The following is an 18,807-nucleotide window of genomic DNA, read 5'->3' on the forward strand; positions in this document are numbered from 1 at the left end:
TCTGGAACTCCTGTTGTGTTATCAGTTTTATATTGACCTTTAAAGTATATACTTTATTGAATATTGTTTTGATTGTTTAAGCGCTTTGTGACCCTGGTCTGGAAAAGCGCTATATAAATAAAAATTACTTACTTACTTACTTACATAATGTTAGAAAATGTATACGTGCCTGAGTGAAAATGCAAATACAATTTTTTTTTTAATATAGTATGTGATTTATTTTTTTTATCATTCGACTAAAGAATGCATTTAAATGTCATTCAATAAGTCAACGCCTGTCGAGAAACAAAATAAGTCAGATCAAGTTTTACTGTGGCGCCCTCTGCTGGACAGTCATTATCAACACCATCTCCGATCAAGATGTATATAAATGTGTTTAAATAAAATAACAACAATGACAAATGATGCTGAATATTTAGTAATGTTTTGTTTAGTTAAAATAAATAAAATAGGAAGGAACACTGTAAGGTTGATTAAGAATATTTGTTATTTTGCACACCAGATATATATCTGTGTCTAAGCAGTCATTTACATGTAGTTTAGTTTTAATTTATGAATCATAAAACAATTTACGCTTTATCTTAAACGGTAGTAATTAAGAGACTGATCAATTCTAATAAGTAGTATTTCTTTACTCACCCAAAAATACTTCTGGTGTGCCACAAGTTTCTATTTTAGGTACTATTTTCTTTTCTATCTCAATGCTGCATCTTGGTCCAAATTATTTTTTCCACTATAACAGTAAAAAATATCTATTGTCTGATGATATATGACCAGTTATGTTGTGAAAACTTTTTTTTCTCATTTATTTATGTTGTCATTGGTATTTGTTTTATGTGATTTATTGTATTTTCTTTATTTTTATTTCTATACGACTGTTGTGCTTTTGTTTTAGATACATTCTCAATATCATTTAAGATTAATTATTCATTCATTTATTATTATATAATTAAATTATATAATTGTAGATAATTACTTTTTCCCGAAAATAAATATTTTATACATTTTTAAAGTAAATACTTAATTTTTTAATGTTTACTAAAATACTAACTTAACTATCTATATATTCTTACTTTTAAAATATCAGCAGCACTCCAGATAAAAAGAAAAACGTGCGTTTTTCATACATTATAAATCAGAACTTTATAATTTTACAAATAAGTTTTCAACGCCTGAACACTCATCTACCTGACATTTAAATAAAACCTTCACTGCTAAACCTGTACGTCAATCATTCTTCATCATCAGAGAGGAACCACTGACGTCATGTTGACGCTCTGCCGCAACCAATCAGCGCCGTCGGACCAGTACTAGTGAGGGCACGCGCGCCAGGTAGAGTAAACTCACCTGCGCGCGTGCCCTCACTAGTACTGCGCCTTCTTCTTCTACTTCTTCTTTTCCTTCTTCTTCTCCGGACACGGACCTGTGCGACGATGGCGGACGCGGTGACTCAGAAGGTAAACGTTGTGCTGAAAAGTGAGAAATTTGTATTATTAATATTATTTATATTGTTGTGTATCTGCTTAAAATCATAAATAATTATGAATAAATACATCAAATCAGTCAAACAATGTATGCATGTTTGTAAATAACTAGATTAATTGTTTTATTCATTAAATAATTTGTTATAAATACACATACGTTTTCATTATTCACTTTTTATTTCCTAATAGAAAATAAATAATGAGAATAAAATAATTATATTGTGTCAAAGTCAGAAGTAGGGGGGACTTCTATCTCGCAGGTCGGTGCAGAGAAATGACACCCTGTGTGTGATTGACAGGGCAGCTCTCTGACGCTGGTGCTGATGGTAGCGTCGGCTGCTATCGGAGGAACTCTTCAGTACGGATACAACCTGGCCATCATGAACGCACCCACCACTGTGAGTTTACACCTGTTAGAGACACTGAAGACCTGGGGGTCGTGGGCCACGAGCGGCCCTTAGACTGTATCAACGCGGCCCCTCATCTTGTCCTTTTTTAAAAACTATTCATTTATTTGTTACCCAAAATAAAGAGATAAACCGTTATTTAAAATATCATATTTATTTGGTTTGTTCGTGAATGTATTTGTATTTATATTGGCAATATTGAAATACAATGTAAACAAAGGGAGGTGTGCAAAATAAAATGACAGCTTTTGATTATTTTAGGAAGTCATAACATACTGTATATATACTACTTCTACTACTAATTCTAATACTATTAATACTAGTTCTATTACTTCTTCCACTCCCACTACTACTTCTTCTACTTCTACTACTTATTATACTACTTCTATTAATAATTCTTCTACTTCTAATACTAGTTATACTACTTCTTCCACTCCCACTACTATTTCTTCTACTTCTACTACTTCTACTACTTCTACTACTTATTCGACGACTAATGTTAATGTTAATGTTAATAATTCTACTACTTCTAATACTAGTTCTACTACTTATTCTACTCCCAGTACTACTTATTATATGTCTACTACTTCTACTACTACTTCTACTTCACTACTGATTCTACTACTTCTAATATTAGTTCTACTTCTTCTTCTACTCCCAGTACTACTTAATATATGTCTACTACTTCTACTACTACTTCTACTTCACTACTGAGTCTACTACTTCTAATATTAGTTCTACTACTTCTTCTTCTCCCAGTACTACTTATTATATGTCTACTACTTCTACTACTACTTCTACTTCACTACTGATTCTACTACTTCTAATACTAGATCTACTACTTCTTCTACTCTGACTACTATTTCTTCTATTTCTACTACTTCTACTACTAATCCTGCTATTTTTTTCTTTCTACTTTCCTCTTCTTTTTTTTTTTCTTCTTCTCAACCTTTTTCAGTTTATTTCGACGTTTTCACATCAGTCCTTTTCCTTTATGCCATCAGCTGCATTCTCTTCTGGAAATACAATTATTTTAGTTTTATTAAATTTTATTTTTCCCTTTTTATATTGCCAACTTTTCCCATCATATAAAGAGACGACTGCCCCTAAAATATGAGACACTAGAGACATCCATCAAAAGTTAAAAGAATTCAAACACAGACGTCAGCGCGACTGTCAGTCAAACGTACGGTGACATCATCAGAGCTAATGTGTGTCTTATTAAACCAGACCATTGTTGGTTCAGAGCGACTTGAGTTAGATATTGATTCTTGTCGCATCAGTTCATCCAGGCTTTCGTCAACGAGACGTTTCAGGAGCGATGGGACTTTCAGCTGCAGGACTACCAGGTGACGCTGGTCTGGACAATCATTGTCTCCATCTTCTCGCTGGGAGGGTTTGCTGGAGCTCTGATCGCTGGACCCATGACCATTCGCTTCGGCAGGTAATCCTGGACAACACTTTTGTCGGCACTCCTCACGCTTCTGGTGACAAAACAACTCTACCATTAAAAAGAGAAAAACTCTCCTATTTCATCCACTATCCATCATATAATAATAACACATAATACAATCGCAACAGTGTTTAAAACCCTTAAACTCAAGTTTGACTCAATGTTTCAAGAAAAATCATTAATTATGTCAAATAAAAATGAATTTACAACTGACTGGGTTTATAAGAAGATTATTTACACCTGCTTCTGTCTCTGCAATGATCTTTGTTTAAACGTGTTGTTCTTATAACTAACTGAACTAACTGGAATATCATAGAAGCTGTTGCAACTGGTTTAGCTTTTCAGCCTTCTTTAAGTAGGGCTTTAGCTATATATTTTTTTAAACTATGAGATGGAAACAATTTGCCATCAAAATAATGCTGACAGAACATCAGACTGACAAAGTCTGTTCAATGTGTGATTAAAAGAAAACTTTTTTTAATCAAAACTGTTGTAATGGAAACCAAGCATCTTGCTAATGTCAACTACATGCTAATGTTTGCTAAATCTAAATAAAAGCTTTAACTTTAGCATTATTAATAATTGATTGTATATGTTTTGATATTAAAATATATCCCAAAATTCCAAAATATATATCTATTTTTTTTACCCAATTAGTTTGGATGCACGCTATGCACAAACGATTTCATATTTAGGATTTTTTAAGTAATACAAATCATTTTCTAAAATAATTAAATCTCACTGAAGAGAAAGAGAAAGAGATTTAAACTGTTTTTTTTTCTGAAAAAAAACAAGAACAAAAACACAGGAAATGTTTTTTCGTAAAAAAAAAGAAAAAGGTGTGACCCAACTATGACATTATTAAGGATCTTATTTTAATGAATATTACTTAATTTTATATAAAGTTTTTTTTAAAGATTATTAATTTAAATAAATAAATCAAATACAACTAATATAATTATATGAATATAGACTAAAATGAATAGCCATAAAATCAAGACATTTAATTCAAATGAAATTTAGAAAAACGGATAAACTGCACGGCTTTAAATGTAGTGAAACAAATGTATTTTTCTCCTGGTCGAAGAAAGAAATGTCTTCTGTTGAGCAACATCTTCCTGATGTCTGGAGCTCTGCTGGCTCTCACCAGTCGAGCCGCCAGGTCTTTTGAGATGATCATCGTGTCCCGGGTGCTGGTCGGCATCAACGCAGGTGGGTCGAGACACGATGAGCCGTGGATCCTGTGATGAAAGAACTCCATGAACCCGCAGGAGTCAGCATGAACGTCCAGCCCATGTACTTCGGTGAAAGCGCCCCGAAGCACCTGAGAGGAGCCGTGTCCTTGTCGTCGGCCGTCTTCACGTCCTTCGGACTGGTGCTGGGACAGGTGGTGAGTCTGAGGTGAGTCCACTTCTCTCCACTCTCGGAGGAAACACAAAAACAAACGTGTCTTTCAGGGAGATTCTGGGGGGCGAGTCCTGCTGGCAGTACCTGCTGGCCAGCAACGCCATTCCGGGCCTCATCCAGCTCCTCACCCTGCCCTGGTTCCCTGAGAGTCCTCGGTACCTGCTCTTGGACCGAGGAGATAAAGAGGCGTGTCTTAAGGGTGAGTGCTGGGATGACTTAGGTTTACGGTGACCTGGATGAAGGAGAACCTACCTGAGAAATATGTTGATTTATATGACGATATGTTGATCAACAATAAGGTCAGAGGTCAGATAGTATAAAACTGTCGTCATCCATGATTGACAGTAGTTCGTCCAGAGATCTGAGTCCAGCTTCATGCCAACCAAGCTGACTAAAGTGATCTTTATGGATGTAGATAGATATGTGCTGTATCTCAAATCGCATACTGCTCTTAGTATACTAGAAGTTAGTATGCATCAGGATAGTGTACATACTAACTAGTACGCAAATTCTCCACAGATAGTATGTCTCAAATCAAACACTGCTGCTACACACTAACAGGAAATGACGCGACAGCTTCTTCTTCTACTACTATTTAGCGATGGTTTCAACCAGCTGTTTGAACGCTATCGACACCTGCTGGCAGCACGTTTTGTTTTTAAGTTTGGAAAAAGTAATAAAGAAATAATATGAGAATCGAAATATTCGCGAGATATTTAAGCTGGTATCAGCACCGAAGACGTCTCATCCTTCTACTGCTGCGGAAAGTGCACCTGTAAGTATATGAATATATATGCATATGCATATATATATATATAACGTAACTTCCGTTTACAACGTCACTAAGATGGCAGCCGTTTAGGGTAGATAGTGTCCATCGATCCATACTCAGTTTTGTGGGTGTTTTAGTACGCCAATTTAGTGTGCATGACGCACTAAATTTCGCATACTTAGAATTGAGACGCACTTACGCACTAAAAATACTAACTTTGAGTACACAAGTATGCGATTTGAGACACAGCATGAGTTATGGATCGATGGACCCTTTCCACCCTCAACGGCCGCCATCTTAGTGACGTAGATGACGCTAAATGGAAGCTCTTCGGAGCAGATACCGGCGTAAATGTCCCGAGAAAACACTAATTTCACCACAAAACAACACAACAACAATAAAAACAAAATGAAACACAACTTAATAACTTGTAACAATTGGCAAAAAGCGCTGTCAAGTGTTGGTGACCGTGTTCCAACATCTGCAATCAGCGTTTAAAAAAAATTGAAACAGTACTACCCTGACGAAATTTGAGCACTGCGCAAGTAAGTGCACTGTCTTACAGTGTACTGTAAGCAGTGCACTTAGAGAAGTGTGCGATTTGGGACACAGCCATCCCCCCCCCCAGTATTTAGGAGTTAGCATTAACGCTTAGCATCTTCACTTTGTGCGGTTGTTATTGTACTGTATAATAAATGCTTGTGTGACATTTGAATGATTTATAATGAATTTATTATGAATTATGAATTAACGGGAAAAGTTTGGGAATGAACATGTTACAAACACATGTGTTTCATCTTCTCTGCAGCCCTCAGACGTCTGCGCGGCTGTGACGACGTGACCCGCGAACTCGCCGAGATGCAGGAGGAACAAGCCGAGATCCTGGGATCCAAACCCAGAGGGCCCTGGGATCTGTTCCGGGATCCGTCCGTTCGCTGGCAGCTCATAACCGTCATGGTCATCAGCAGCGCCATGCAGCTCTGTGGGAACGACTCGGTATGTTGACTACGTTTGTGACTTCGCCGTCAATCCAGCCAGAGTATGAATGAGAACTCGTGTCACGGGAGAAGAGTCCGGAACGTCGGCCACCAGATCCTTTGCTGCTCCGATCGACAGATTGGAAACGTGAGATCATTGGTTCGACTCGTTCTCTGGGTTGAACATGAATAATAAATGCTGGTGTCTGAACCGCTCACTGTACAGCGACGCATTCATTATTTCACCAAAGAAAAATGGATAAAGTTTATCGACAAGAGTTTCATTATGTTTTCACTTCTTCTTTCAGATTTATTTTTACGCTTCCTACGTGTTTAAAGAGGCTGGAATATCTGCCGATCAGATCCAGTACATCACTATTGGAACCGGCTCTTGTGAGTTCACAGCCTGTATCATGTGTGTAAGTATGAACATGTTTGTCAGAGAGTGTGTGTGTGAGTTGGACGTAACATTATGACCTTGTACGTGAGGGACGACAGAATATTTCGAAAGGGTTAAAACATCAACCGATTCTATTAGATCGATCAGACGTCAATTAAAAGAACTGTTCTAAGATGTAATAACTTTTTTATTAGTCATTGCTAGGTCAGAACTTTTATTCAAGATATTTTTGTTTATTAAAATAAATCAACCAATAATTTAAAAAGTATTTTGAGAGATTATATTGACATATTTGTTTATAGTTCTCTTATGGTTTTTTTTCCTTTTCAGGATGTTTGAATACAATTAAATACATTAATTTAAAGTATAAGTATAAAGTAAATAAAGTAGTATAAATAAAACAATGTACAATTAAGTTAAAGGTTATTATGAAAATATCATAATTACCCTTTTTTTTGTTACCTTTGTGTTTTGGCTCCAACAGCTAGTTACCTAATGTGGTGTTCCCCTGGGGACCGGTACTGGTCCGTGAAGCATTTGGTACGGGGCCACACAGAAAGAATAACAGTTTGTATTGTTATATATTTATTATATTAGTCTCGTTTTTAAATGATGAAATAGTAATATTTGTTATCAATCAAGTACAATGTTGAAGTTTAGTGCTTCACAGAGTGGATCGTGCGCCCCCTTAAGGAGGGGCGGAGCAATAACAATAACAAAGGAAACATAAAGAAGAAAATCATTTGCGAACAATTATGAAATTTATCAGATACGAAATATAAATAAACTAAAGGCAACATTTGTTACACAGTTTTGCTGCTGACAAATTTAACACCAAATGAACAAATTTAACATAATTTTACATGCACTTTGTTACGCAAAGGAACCAAAAATATTGGTAAAATAAGTAAAATAAATATTTAATGTTATCAATCTGAAATATGTTTAGTAGTTTCGATAAGTAAGTGATACTTTTCTTGTACTGTGTGTTACAACCATTCTAATAGAAATTGTATTTATTGTTTCATTTATTTATTAAAAAAAATAATTGACTGGATCAAGAAATGTGTTGTGTTTTGAGAAAATATGTTTTTTTCTCTGAAGTAAAATTCGCCTGTTGCTCTTGACACACCAGGACACTCGGTTAAGTCAAGTTTTCTTTTTAAAAACTAGTGAAAATAAGTGATACACAAACCAATTTGAACTGTTTTTATCTGATGGTCGACCCATTTTAAAACAGACAAGTCAAAGTCTTTATTGTTGTTTTTAAGAACCTGTTGATTGAGCGCAAAGGTCGTAAGATCCTGCTGATGGGAGGCTTCATCATGATGACCGTCTGGGCCATCGTCTTCACCGTGGCTCTGACCTTCGAGGTAGTACCTTCATCTTTACATCATATCTCATGTCATGTTCAGACAAGATGCTCTTCCTGTTCACATGTTGCAGCCAGTGACTCAAGAATATCAGATCTGAGCTCATTTCGAAAAAAAATCATTCAAATTAAGGAAGGACTTGTCACAGAGAAACGGAAAGGAAAGTAAATACTAATAGTTTTTCTCTGTGTCTTTTATTTATTTGTGTGTATCGCCTTTATCTAGCTTATTGGGTGCAGGAGCGCCCCCTGTTGGACAATCGCTCTAACTTCATATACTCGCTCAAATAAAAAAAAGGCCTTAAAACATAATTTTCGTTTATGTTTCGCCATGACAAAAGAAAAAAAATCATCTTCCTTGAATTTTCGAGACATTAGAAATGTAAATGAAACGTAAACAAAGATGTAAACCTCAAACCTTATGCATCAAGTTCTTCAGAAAAATAGATGGATAGATAAACTTTATGAATCCCTCTGGAGATCTCCATCAGGAAATAGTTTTTCCAGCTCAGCAACACAGCAACACAGACAAAAGTGTTCATATAAACAAGGACAAGAGATGTGGACTGAGTGTGTTTCTCTCCCTGCATGAAGCACCTCATCTCCTGGATGCCGTACCTGAGCATGGCTTGTATCTTCACCTACATCCTCAGCTTCGGCATGGGACCAGGTCTGTCTTCAGCAATACGAACGTCCATGTTCCCGTTGTTGTTCGAGGGTCTCACGGAATCGTCTCAACTTTCGTCTCTCAGCTGGAGTCACTGGAGTTCTTCCCACCGAGATCTTCAACCAAACCTCTCGACCGGCAGCGTACATGGTGGCCGGGTCCATGATGTGGATCAACCTCTTCATCGTCGGAATGATCTTCCCTTTCCTGGTGGTCAGTTAGTTGTTGATCCAACTCTGCTGTCCGTCTATCTAGTGTGGAATCTCTTCTCATCTTCTCAAACTGCTCTCAGAGAGGGTGGTTCGATTGTTTCTGATTGGTTAATGCAGGTTCTTATTTCAACATCCTTACACCTTGTCTCAGGGTCAAGGTGACCCGAAGGTTCCAAAACAAATGTGTTTGTGGTATCCCTTGTGTTATCTCTGGGTCAAGGTGAATAAACTCCCTGGCTTCCATAAATACATATGCAGTGGTGAAGGTCGTTTATATTGACCCAGAGACAACACAAGGGATACCATAAACACATTTGTTTTGGAACCTTCGAGTCAGCTTTCCTTGATTCTCTGAGACTCCTGTGTTTGTCTCTATGGTGTCTTGACCTTTTAAGTATATATTTTAATGGGTATTGTTTTGATTGTTTAAGCGCTTTGTGAACCTGGTGTGACCCTGACCCTGAGATAACACAAATTTAAGGCCTTGAATGTGCGGCTTTTTTTGTGTAACAATTCATTAACCTAATTTATTTCCAGCCCTAAGATCAGTTTACAAAATCAACAATTTGGTCTTTTATTTCAATAATTTTGTTAAATAATAAAAGCAAATCTATCAATGTCCATTTCTAGCTTTTTGTTTAATATAATTTAAAATAAATGAAAAAACATCAATTTAACCTGAAGAAAACCAAGATGTGTATGATTAAAAAATAACAGTAAACCATAATAAAAATAAGCAAGCGGAATATATGAAACAAAAACATTGTTGATGTAATTCAAGATGTATTTGCTTTGTTGTTGTTTAAATATATATATTTATTTATATATATTTATTTAACACTTATGAACAAAATATGAACAAATTAAACGGAATCAACATTTTGAATCTAAGCATAGATAAATAATTATGTTTAATTTAAAATCATTATGGCTCTTTTAAGTAAATAAAAACATGTGGAAAACAACTATATCTATATGACAATATATATCTTGTCCTTAATATCAGTGATCAAGTATCATTTCTATGTTCCAGAGCGGCCTGAGTCAGTACTGTTTCGTCCCGTTCGGCTCCGTCTGCCTGCTGTCGGCCGTCTACGTGGGTCTGATCCTGCCGGAGACGAAGGGCAAGTCTTTGTCCGCCATCACCAGAGAGTTCCACAAGCTCAACTTCAAGGATCAGGGCAAACACTCAGCAACAGGCGCCGGTCACACTCCGCTGGAGCTCGTTGCTGCTTCCACTTCGTTCTAGGGTGGATTCGCCAACAAAACTACACTCTTGAGGATGTTTCCTCTATGTTTTTTTGGACAGTAGAAGGAAACCGAATACCTGGAGTACACCCGTACAAACACAGGTACAACATACAAAGACCACAATTGTTTTTTTGATTTATTAAGTGTATTAAGTGAAAATATTGTTTAGGTTGATTATATCAATTATCTTTTTCAGTTAGATGTGGATTTATTATGAAATATAAAAGAAATGTGTATTTTTACAACACCTAAAGAATCATTCTGTTATTAATCTATTAACTTTTTTATAACATATATTCAAAAACAAGATTTTAAATAGTTTTATCCAAAAGGAAAATATATTTTCTTGGCTTGTAAACGATGAATCCATGTGAAACGACTTTTGTATTGTTCAATATTTAACAATATTTAAGAGAAAAGGTTGAATATGTTGAGGATATATTTTGTCAAAAGTTTGCTGAAGCTGCTCAACTTAAATTATTTAATTGTGAATAAAAAGGTGAGAAATGTTTTTTTATTTTTGAATGTGTGTTATTGTATTTCGCTTGATGCTATTTTTTGTGTTCATCTGTTCTGTGAGCTGCTGACGACACATCGGATGAAGAGAGATGTAACACAGTGTAAAACAAAATAATAAATCATTTAAAAAAGTCACATGTTGTGCGATCATTTGACGTATTTTGTCAATGAGTGTGTTTTTTACGAGGACAAACATGAAACTTTCCAGGAGACACAAAACATTTTATGGATTTAAAGATTTGTCAAAGGGATACAAGAAGATGAAGCATAATTAAGGTAAAAATTGCTTGATTCCAGTTGAAAAATGTTTGATTATAATTGAAATTGTTTAATTATAGTTGAAAATGGTTTGATTATAGTTGAAAATTGTTTGATTATAGTTGGAAAATGTTTTATTATAATTGAAAATTGTTCAGTTATAGTTGAAAATTGTTTAATTATATTTGAAAATTGTTCGTTGAGAGTTGAATCAAGGTTATACGATTGTATGTGTATGATGTTAACAAAAACAATACAAATATACTGTAAACTGGGGTAAAGATGTCATTGAAATAAAAATTTAAATTAAAAGACTATTCTTTTATATATTATGGAATATGACTCTTGATTGGTGTTCCTCTTGGTATCCTGAGGTGATAGATCATGTGATCCTGATCACGTTGACCTTCAGCCCACCTTGGGTCAGAAATAAATATAGTTATTATATATATATTTATGTTTAAAAATATATATATATATAAATATATATATAGAAAAAAATATAGTTATTATATATATGTATGTTTAAAATATATATATATACATATATTTTAAACATAAATATATATATATAAATATAGTTATTATATATAGATTCACAAATAATTTGAAGAAACATCAGCTGGAGAAGAAGAAGACTGCACGAGAAACTCTACCTCCACCTGCTGTCCCATGAGCTGAACTTCATCATTCATTTAATTATACTTTATAAATAAATACAAGCAAATACATTGATGCAAGAAATTATTGTATTATATTGCCGACTTAAATGTATTCATCCCTTTCATTAAAACATTTTTTTTAATTCAATTGCATTTATTTTATTGTTTAAATATTATTATTATATTATATATATATTATATTATATTATTGGTATTGGAATTAAATGAATACATCAAACTGAGACAGTAAATGAGGATTCCAGTAGAAACAATGTTCAAATTAAATTAGTTTTTTACTCTGCTACACTTTGTAATATTTTATTCTCACACATATTATTATTTTTTTTTAGATTTTTTAAATTTTATATAACATTATTTAATTACAGTTTGTGTGAACGTCATGATTCAGGTCATGTGTTAATGAGTGTCGTCAAAACACCAGCGTTTGCGTAGAAATGACGACACAAGCAGCTGGAAAGAACCAGAATTGAGGAGGTTGAATATTTGTCTTTTCACTCGCCTCCCAACACGGCCGCTCAGATCGAACAACACTAATGAAAAACTCCAAATTGTTACTGTGTAACTACTTCTTCTTTTTTTTTCATGCCGGCGTCAGATATATATATGATGCAGGCAGAGGGTCTGAGTGGCAGAGATGGAGGGAGCAAAGAAGAAGGTACGTTTGGTGGATTCAGAAAAATAAAAGCTTTTACTTTTGACAAAATGTTTCATTTGCAAGATATCTCTTCAATCTGTAAACAGATCTGAACCAACAATTTATCTTAATGTGTTCTTTTGAAACTACACATTTTAATTTGTAAATGTTATATTATTTTTATAAGTATAAGTTTTGGAAATATATATTTTTTTTACTTCTTTCCACTCAAAACTTTATTTTTTATTCTTATATTTGTATAATTAAAAGTTAATATAACGTTTATTTATTCGTTTTTAAAAGGTGCAATATTGTTTCATTTTACCTAAAATTAAATTGTTCATGATAATTTGCTTATTTCTGTCTTAAATATTCAATATAGATCATTGATCTATGTTGTATTTTTCAAACATTTATTTAAATTCCACGTACAGCTGCAGTACTGGAGACTCTACCTGCTGAGTGCTGTTCTGGGTATCGGAGGCTCTTTTCAGTACGGCCTGCAAGTATCAGTCATCGCCTCCCCTGCAGAGGTAAAACTGTCAAAGCTATCTTACTTTTGTTGTTTGTATACGTATATATAGATATAGATATACTGTATATCTATGTCTATATATATGTTTTTGTATATTTATGGCTATAAACGATTTCTAAGCATCAATGTGTGTGAAATATATACAGTGGGAGGTAACCAGAGTACCAAAAACCAAATGTATATCAAATTATTTTTTAATTATTATTTAATTTATAGATTTTTTTTTCTATCTCTGGTTATAAAAGTGCGATTAAAAAAGTTCTACCTAATAAAAACATGACCTGCGTGTATTTAGACAGTATAGAAGAAGTCAGTCCTTGAGTTCTGTGCATTCGTTTGATCCGAGGAAGTAGAACTTCATTTATTTAAGGTAAAAATGAATATTGAAAATAGGCCATGCAAGACCTGAAGTGCGATTACAAAAATAAAGGTAGATATATAGATAAAAAAAACTTCATTGATCATTCAAAGTTAACAAAAATGCAGATTATTCAAATTAGGAAATGTTGAAATTATTCAGAAATGTTAAAATTATTTAAAAAATCCAATCTTATCTTAACTAAAACAAAGTTCATGTTTCTGTCTGTTTTCTCTTCTTGTCAACTCTTACTGGTACGACTATAATGATCTGATGAGTCTTCAACCTCTTATCTTCTGTGAGTGTCACTTAAACCAGTGATCATTAGCAGAGAAACATTATCTTCTGGGTTTTTAACATCTTAACGAACAGAGATGAATAATAAAAGCAAATGTCATGAAGGTTAATACAAGAATATATTTTAATATTAGTTCTAATAGAAAAGGTGATATTGTTAACATTAACATTTGATAAACATGACATATGTGTGGATAAATCTGAGGATATATCTTCAACAGAAAGGCAACTGTTCCTAAAGCTTCAGCCATGATGACAATGAATGCAACCACCGTCTCCAACTCACCATGTTGATTTAGTTCCATGTGTTATCGTGGTACTTTAAAGGACTTCATCCAATCCTATTCAAGAATTAAACTTAATTTGTTATAATGTCAAGAATGTTAGTCAAAAAACAAAATACATGCATTTATAATATGTACTTTTAATATAATAAAAAATATATTAAATATAAATGAAATAAAATGGATTTTTTTTTTTTAAAAAGTTAAAAAAAACGCAATTAAATTAAATTAAATTAGCAATTGGGAAATGAATGTTCAAAAATCATTCCATTTAAGTGAGAAATAGTAGAAATGAATTGAGGAGTTAAAGACCCGACGTTCGTAAGATTCTTTCCTATACATGTCTAACAAGAAACAGTATTTATCGGAACCAAGCCAACTGTGGCGCCATCTTGAATTCCAATGATTCTCTGGTTCTCCCTCCCACGGCAAGATAGCTAGCTAGCTTCACACCGTTGAAGCAGTGACAGAAAAATGCTTCTGAAATATTACCATGAAGATAAAAAGTTAATGATCTTTTTTTGTTTTGCGCAGCATGTCCAAAACTTTATCAACCACACGTGGCTGTGGAGGAACGACACACCCGTGCCGGAGTCGACCAATCAGCTCCTCTGGTCTTTTATCGTGGCCGTGTTGAGTCTGGGGGCCTGGGCGGGCGCCATCCACAGTGGGAGCCTCCCCGTCAAGTATGGCCGGTGAGAAAAAAGTCTTCTTCTCCTCAGCGTTCATGAATAACATTTGAGAAAAAACTGATATATTTTTCAACACTTCCATCTCCAGTAAAAAGGCTCTTCTGATCAACAACGTGGTGGCGATGGTCGCCGCGCTCCTGATGCTCTTCAGTCGCGTGGCCAAGTCTTTCGAGATGATCCTGATCGGCAGATTTCTCTACGGATACAACGTTGGTGCGTCGAGATCCGAGGTTACATCCCTCGCTTCCCCCCTCTGACCCTGGCTCGCTCAACAGGTCTGGGTCTGAGCGTGCACCTCATGTACCTGGGCGAGAGCTCTCCCAAGGAGCTCAGGGGGTTCCTGACCCTGACGGGCTCCATCTTCATCGCCTTCGGCAAACTGGCGGGTCAAATCCTCGGCATCAAGTGAGAGTCAGCGGGTTTTTACGTCACGGGTCACGCACTCGCTCACTCATTACAGACCACCTGTCAATCATCTCCGGCACCGACGTCACGCTGAGAGTTGTTCATTTTGTTGTAGCTGATCAAAGATCTCTCGTCGTTCCGGGCTGAAGAACACAAGTGCTCCTCACTAATGGTCCAGAATGAACATCGTCATGATGGCGTTGTTGTGTGTCGTCCTGTACAGAGAAATAATGGGCACTGAGGAGATGTGGCCGTACCTGCTGGCCTTCGGGGGTCTCCCCGCCATCGTCCAGTTTGTGACCCTGATGTTCTTCCCTGAGGCCCCCCGGCATCTGTACATCGACAAAGGAGACACAGAGGGATGCAGAGACGGTGAGAATTATATTTATATATATATATATATATATATATATACACGAGGACAGTTGTGAGGTCACAGCGAAAGACAGAAGAAATGACAAAGAAGAAGTTTAAACACGGAGAAAAAGCTGATAAACTGACACAAAGAAGATTATTAGAGATTATGATGATAAAGGTGTGACAGTGATATAACATATAAATAAATCAATTATTATTTAAGAATACATTTTTATTGAGAATTAAATGAAACAAATAGTTTTTTCACATTATATTTAGTAGGGTTGTTATAAAACCAGCAGAACTGTATCTATTTTCAACAACACTGTATCAAATTGAATTATTTTGCTTTCAAATATTATTCTATTTTTGACTATAATTATATTCATAGATAATATTTCCATAAATTTTAAATATTTTTTAAAGCAATTTAACTAGCCGTTAGTCACTGCGTCCTCTGCAGAAAAAGGAACAATGAAATCCTGCAGGATACCAGCGAGACTGAGGACGAGAGGATACAGTTAACTTCAACTTATTGAAATGTGATTATTTAAAAAATATAAATAATTTCTTTTAATCATTTAATAAAATAAATTCTACATTGAAAGGTTGAATTATTTGTATTGAATAATCAAATTAGAAATATATAGTAAATTAATTATTTCTTTAACAAAAAGTTAGATTTTCTAATCTAAAAAAAATCTTAAATCCAAAATTTAAAAATAAATGTTTATTTTAAAATAAACGTTGATATAATAGTGCTTTTACAAATAGAATCAATATTCTTATTCTAATGATTAAACAAAATCTAAATTTAATTAATTCTATAACATATATAATGTAAATTAAACCATTAAATATTCTGATGGAGGTGTGTGTGTGTGTGTGTGTGTGTGTGTGTGTGTATGTGTGTGTGTGTGTAGCTCTGCAGTGGCTGTGGCAGGAGGACGACTTGAAGCTGGAGCTGGACGACATGGAGAAGGAGAGAGAGAGCTCTCAGGGCCAGAAGGCGAAGACGGTGAAGGACGTGTTGACCTCTCGCAGTGTGAGGTGGCAGACGCTGACCCTGGTCATTCCCTGTGCTGGGATCCAGTTCTGCGGCATCAACGCCGTGAGTGGATCTTCCTTCAAGAAAAAACTTCTTCATCAAGGCTTACGTATCGATCCCTGTTGCAGCTCTACTTCTACGCGTTCGACATCTTCCGTGAGTCCGGAGTACCAGAGGACCAGATGCACTACTTTGCCATGGGCATCGGAGGAACAGAGCTGGTCACCATAATACTTTGTGTGAGCGACACCATCTATAGTGGCTTCAGCTGGAACCACTCATGCCTGGAATCATCCAGAGAACATACAAACACCAAAATATGACAAACAATTAATACAAGAGGTAGTTTCTTCTACCTCTTGTACTTCTACTTCATGAACAGATGTAAAACAAGTAACTTGTTTTTTTATGTGTATATATATATATATATATATATATATATATGAAACAAACCTAATCTAAAATTGGTGAAAAATACAAGTAGTATCATCATAATTGGTTGTATAAGATAGACTCTTACATCTGAAAAACACATTCAAAGTCAATGTTTAATCAAGTACAAAAAAATGGTTAAAAAGTAACATGTTTCATTCAGTATTTACTGGCTCTTCATTCTTGCAAACTGACTAAAGAAGTAAGAAAACTCCCAGTAAGCTAGTTTATTAAGCTAGAATAATTTGCTAACAAAGCTAGCATAAATAACATATTAAGATAGCATGACTTGCTAAAAAAGCTAGCATAACTAGCCTATTAAGATAGCATAACTTCTTAACAAAGCCATCATAAATAGCTAATAAACTAGCATGACTTGCTAACAAAGCTAGTCTAACTTGCTGACAAAGCTAATAAACTAGCATAACTTGCTAACAAAGCTAGCATAAATAAAAGTAAAGTTAGCATAACTTGCTAACAAAGCTAGGATAACTAGCTAACAAAGCTAGAGTAACTTGCTGACAAAGCTAGCATAAATAGCTAATAAACTAGCATAAAATGCTAACAAAGCTAGCATTACTATCTTATTACCTAGCATAACTTGCTATCAAAGCTAGCATAACTATGTTCACAAAGCTAGCATACTTAGCTAATGAATCGAGAATACACTATGTAATGAAGCTGGTGAACTTGATTAAAAAAAACTAGCATAGCTAGCATAACTAGCTTACAAAGCTAGCAAACACTAGCTAATAAAGCTGGCATACACTAGATATCATCTAACAATGGAGCTGTCAAGAGACTAAACTCAGACTTAAAAACGTGAAAGTGAAATATAATGAGAAAACGAATAACAAATTGAAATGTTATATTCAAATCCTAAACTATTAATGCTATCTTGATCCCGTTTCAAGTTAAAAGGCTTCACAAATGTTCTAACATTAAAAAAAAGAAGATTGTTTTAAAACATAAAAAATGTAATATTAACTAATATTTAACTGCAGATCAAAGTTATTTCATAATCACACTGAAATATATTATTTTTAATCACCAATGTGATTAAAACAGTGTAGAAAAACATTGCGGTTATAAATTATTTTCTATTTTGTCGTTTGTTTTCCAGTCTTTCTTGATCGACCGCGCTGGCCGGAAGAAGTTGATGGGTTATGGTTATCTGCTCATGGGCGCCACCATGTGTGTGCTGACAGTCATGCTGTCGATAAAGGTCTGAATCTTCTGTCCATCATTTATACATATAATCGACACCGACCTTGACGTGAACATACGTCACTGCAGGATCTATATTCATGGATTCCATACACAAACATCGGCCTGATATTCGCCATCATCTGCACATATGGACTCGGACCCTGTGAGTGGAACCCACTGAAGAAATGTTATTATAAATGTATGTTATGGACATTAAAGAGCGTCTCACGTCTGTGGCTTCAGCCGGCGTGTCGATGGCACTTCCTGCTGATCTGTTCCTGCAGGCCTGGCGTCCTTCGGCTTACGTCATCAGCGGAACCGTCAACTGGCTCGGCATGTTCCTCGTGGGCATGTGTTTTGGCTACATTGTGGTGAGAATTCCACTTTAAAATCTGATTATCGAGCACATTGTTCAGGAACATAACAACATTGAGATCTGTTTGTTTCTGGCCCCGCAGGACGGACTGGGCCAGTTCTGTTTTCTCATTTTTGTGGCCTATTGCGCCTTCAGTTCTTTTTTCCTGTTGTATTTCGTCCCCGAAACTAAAGGGAAGACCATGGTGGAGATCACGGAAGACTTCAACAAACTCAACTTCAAGAACAGAGATGTTGAAATCACGACTAAGCTCTAAATATTTTTGCAAAAATATTGTTTCAATTCATCCTCGTTGTTTATTTCATTTTAAAAGGTGAG

The 18,807-nt window shown here is 35.2% G+C and overlaps 2 protein-coding genes across 2 annotated transcripts; both read left to right on the forward strand.

The window, feature by feature from the left end:
* The first annotated feature begins 1,382 nt into the window (after window positions 1-1,382).
* LOC148070285 (solute carrier family 2, facilitated glucose transporter member 11-like) lies at window positions 1,383-10,499 on the forward strand. Its single transcript, XM_087800557.1, has 12 exons — window positions 1,383-1,457; window positions 1,784-1,882; window positions 3,175-3,335; window positions 4,432-4,556; window positions 4,616-4,745; window positions 4,802-4,950; window positions 6,332-6,519; window positions 6,809-6,919; window positions 8,172-8,273; window positions 8,867-8,942; window positions 9,025-9,152; window positions 10,185-10,499. Exons 1-12 carry the CDS (start codon window positions 1,434-1,436, stop codon window positions 10,398-10,400), a joined length of 1,509 nt encoding a protein of 502 aa, XP_087656683.1. The 5' UTR covers window positions 1,383-1,433; the 3' UTR covers window positions 10,401-10,499.
* A 1,997-nt stretch (window positions 10,500-12,496) lies between these two features.
* Window positions 12,497-18,775, forward strand: LOC148070286 (solute carrier family 2, facilitated glucose transporter member 11-like). Its single transcript, XM_087801038.1, has 12 exons — window positions 12,497-12,517; window positions 12,931-13,029; window positions 14,505-14,665; window positions 14,751-14,875; window positions 14,938-15,067; window positions 15,291-15,439; window positions 16,348-16,535; window positions 16,601-16,711; window positions 18,028-18,129; window positions 18,201-18,276; window positions 18,357-18,484; window positions 18,572-18,775. Exons 1-12 carry the CDS (start codon window positions 12,497-12,499, stop codon window positions 18,743-18,745), a joined length of 1,464 nt encoding a protein of 487 aa, XP_087657164.1. The 3' UTR covers window positions 18,746-18,775.
* Window positions 18,776-18,807: the final 32 nt, after the last annotated feature.

This window comes from Callionymus lyra, chromosome 10, assembly GCF_982586985.1.
Source record: "Callionymus lyra chromosome 10, fCalLyr1.hap1.1, whole genome shotgun sequence".
Classification (NCBI taxonomy): Eukaryota; Metazoa; Chordata; class Actinopteri; order Syngnathiformes; family Callionymidae; genus Callionymus; species Callionymus lyra.